Genomic DNA, 3,231 nt, shown 5'->3' on the forward strand with positions numbered 1-3,231 from the left:
AAAATTTACCGCAATAGTATAAAATTTAAACGAATGACGACCAATTAACCAACTCAATCTAGGAAAACTATGATTGTGAAGATTAACAGGAATATATTATGAAAACCAAACTTTCAGGGTATTCTAGGTATATTAATGTGTTATTCAGTATAATTCAGCAGAATAATACAAAAAACAAAAAACCCATACCAAGTAATAAATTATTTGGAATAATACACAATTTCCTTTAAAAAATGCTAATTTTTGCCAACTTTTTTCTACTTTTTTAATTTAATAAAATAAAATAAAATTCTAATTCAATTGCGTATTTTGGAGTGTTGATAGGACAATAAATTAAGTAGCTTTAAGATAAAAAAAAAAAACATAAAAATGTTAAAAACTTTTGAAAATACATAATCAAATGCGTGGTATGTATGATTTTGATTAAAAAAAGTTTGCCCCTAACTTAAAAAATAAAAAAGTTAGACCCAATCTTTAAAGGCTACTTCTTTATCATTTTTGGTATACTTTTATATGACGTCGGCTGGTCACTTCACCCCGGAACACACTGTATACATTAATAATTTTTTTTCGTACAAGGGCCTCATTTAAAACTTTGGCCCCTGGGCTACAAAATGTCTTAATCCGGGCTTGCCAAAAAGTGACCAAAGGCAGTTATTCTAAGCGCAAATGGTAAACTCCCAATTTATCAAATCTTGTTTTCCCCAGGAATGTAAATTGGTAATATTTGAAACAGATTTGACCAGTTTGATTTCAGGTGATTTGTATCAAGTATTTTGTATATTAGTATCAGATAGTGCTCCTGGGTCTTATATTATAAACTGATTATATTATAATTATTTAGGATGTATTTATATGACATCCCTAAAAATATGGTGATACAAATGAGACATTAATAATTAATGTTATTACTCTAAATTTATAATTTTTTGTTCTTTTCAATCTTAATCTGGTCTTTGAATAGCATCAGTATATTTTTAATTTGCTCCTCTTAGGGCCAGTTGTACCATCTCTGATTAAAGTTAACCAGAGTTTAATCGGCCGATTTTGCCCGGTTAAATGTCTCTTATCAGCTGATTAAGCTTAATCGTAGTTTAAACTGTACAACTGGCCCTTAGGATTAAAAGCACCGGTTTTAACTTATTCTTTATTTACTATTTAATCACATTTATTAATTTATCGAAAGTATACATTATTTTCTTTTGTTTGTTTGATTTATATTATTGTATGTTATTGATAAATAATTAATTAGATTAGTTATTAAAATAATTAGTTAATTATGAACAGTGTAAATCAATAATAAAAACTTGACACATTCAGATTTCACTATTTCAGAGTTTCAGACGTTCTATTATTTTAAGATTTATGGATATTTTTATCTGATTAAACTAAACAATAATATGGCTTTTAAACCCTATTTAGTACATATCAAAAGTATCTATATCTGTGTTTTAAACTCAATTTAATCACATATTATCAGATGATAGTATTAAAACGTAGATAACTGATATTGGAATTTCTAAATAATATACTAAATTTACAATATATGAATTATTTTATTTTATTCTACCTATTATATTACTTAAATTAATACAGAAATACAACTATGGTTAACATGAGGAAAATATTAAACAAAATGGGTTAAATATCATTAATCACAAATAATTATTAGTTTCTCTTTCTTACGTTATTGTTTCAAAAAATGTTTTAGCCGAAATAAACCTGGACAAAGGAGGTCGACATATGGAAGTTGAAGGTAAAGAAAATCGTTCTGTATTTGTAAGCAACTTGGATTTTGCTGTGACTGAATTGGAAGTGAAAGATGCATTGTCTTCAGTTGGTCACTGTGAAGTGTTATTAGTTAGAGATTTCAAAGGCCGGTCTAAAGGATTTGGTTATGTGCTTTTTGAAAAGCCTGTAAGTATGAATGATTATTGTTGGTAAATATTACTTATTAGTATTATTATTAATCTGTTAATATTTTGCAGGAAATGGTTGAAGAAGCATTGAAAAAAGATCGTGAATCTGTAAATAACAGACCAATGTTTGTGTCTAAATGTCAACCTGATAAACAAAGTAGATCGTCAGGATTACGATTTCCTACTGAACTAGAAAAAAATAAATTGTTTGTTAAAGGTAAACATTTTGGTTATTTTTTATAAAACGCAGTCTTATATGAGTAAATTATGTACAATTCATAACTAATGGTATTGCTTGTTTAAATATGATGCATTGATAAAACATGTAAATTAAAAATGTGATGGGGTCATTTATTATCTTCAAAATATTATTTTTAATTTCATTGTTTTAATGATTATAAAATCATATTATTCTGGACTAGAATAATACATTTATCAAATTAACTATGGTTACAAAAGTCATGGCAATGTCAAATATTCCCTAATATAGTATTAAATAATTTTCTAATTTAACACAATACTAAATATTTCTTTAATTAGTTAATTTTGAGAATACAAATAATTTTTTTTACTAAAAAAAATTGTATCAATCTTGTTAATCTAAAATAAATTATTAGTTTATTTATTATTGCTTATGACATACTAATTATTAGCTACTAATATTATATTTATTTATTATAAGATTAACGCCAAACGGCTTTTAGAGATTGGTATACAGTATGTATATATTAAAATTAGATGGATAACAGCATAGATTAAAGTACAAACTAAAACTAGGTAAATGAACAGAAGAAAAATTTAACCAAATTGATATGTTAACAATAGGAACTTAGATCACAATTGATTGGCCAACCTAAGCATCCTATGCATGGGGTGATTGTGACTGAAGGAAGTGGACTGAGTTTGAATGTCAAGAAGAGCATGAATGAACTGTAAATCAATACGATTGCGGCATGAGGACAGAGAGGGATATTTAAAAAAATGGCTTATATCAGAATAGTTATGATTAGGAGATGGTAATTTAAGAATAAAAGCAGTGTAGGAATGGAATTTATATTGGACTCGCTCAAGACGTAACTGATTGTGGCCTTAGAAAGGTGTGGCAGCCATTATAAACAAACTATGAAAAAACTAGCATAGAATTCAATCATAATTTATTCAAATTTTAACCTAACAATATTTTATTTTATTTAACATATAACGGGTGGTGGCTCAATAGTATATTAAGAGGACGAGATACCTGAATGTGTTGTCTCCGTCTTACAAGTGTGTAACATACCAAATTATACGCTAAGCAGAACACGTGTAGCTC

At 27.2% G+C, this 3,231-nt stretch overlaps 1 protein-coding gene across 2 annotated transcripts in view; it reads left to right on the forward strand.

The window, feature by feature from the left end:
• The window catches only part of LOC100161681 (squamous cell carcinoma antigen recognized by T-cells 3), an 11,549-nt gene that overhangs the window by 7,210 nt on the left and 1,108 nt on the right, over positions 1–3,231 (forward strand). For both annotated transcript variants that reach the window (XM_008183929.3, XM_001946210.5), the window contains exons 12-13: positions 1,712–1,917; positions 1,989–2,136. In XM_008183929.3, coding sequence (XP_008182151.1) covers positions 1,712–1,917; positions 1,989–2,136 — 354 coding nt within the window. The remainder of the gene's footprint in view (positions 1–1,711; positions 1,918–1,988; positions 2,137–3,231) is intronic.

The sequence above is a fragment of the Acyrthosiphon pisum genome, chromosome A1, assembly GCF_005508785.2.
Source record: "Acyrthosiphon pisum isolate AL4f chromosome A1, pea_aphid_22Mar2018_4r6ur, whole genome shotgun sequence".
Lineage (NCBI taxonomy): Eukaryota > Metazoa > Arthropoda > Insecta > Hemiptera > Aphididae > Acyrthosiphon > Acyrthosiphon pisum.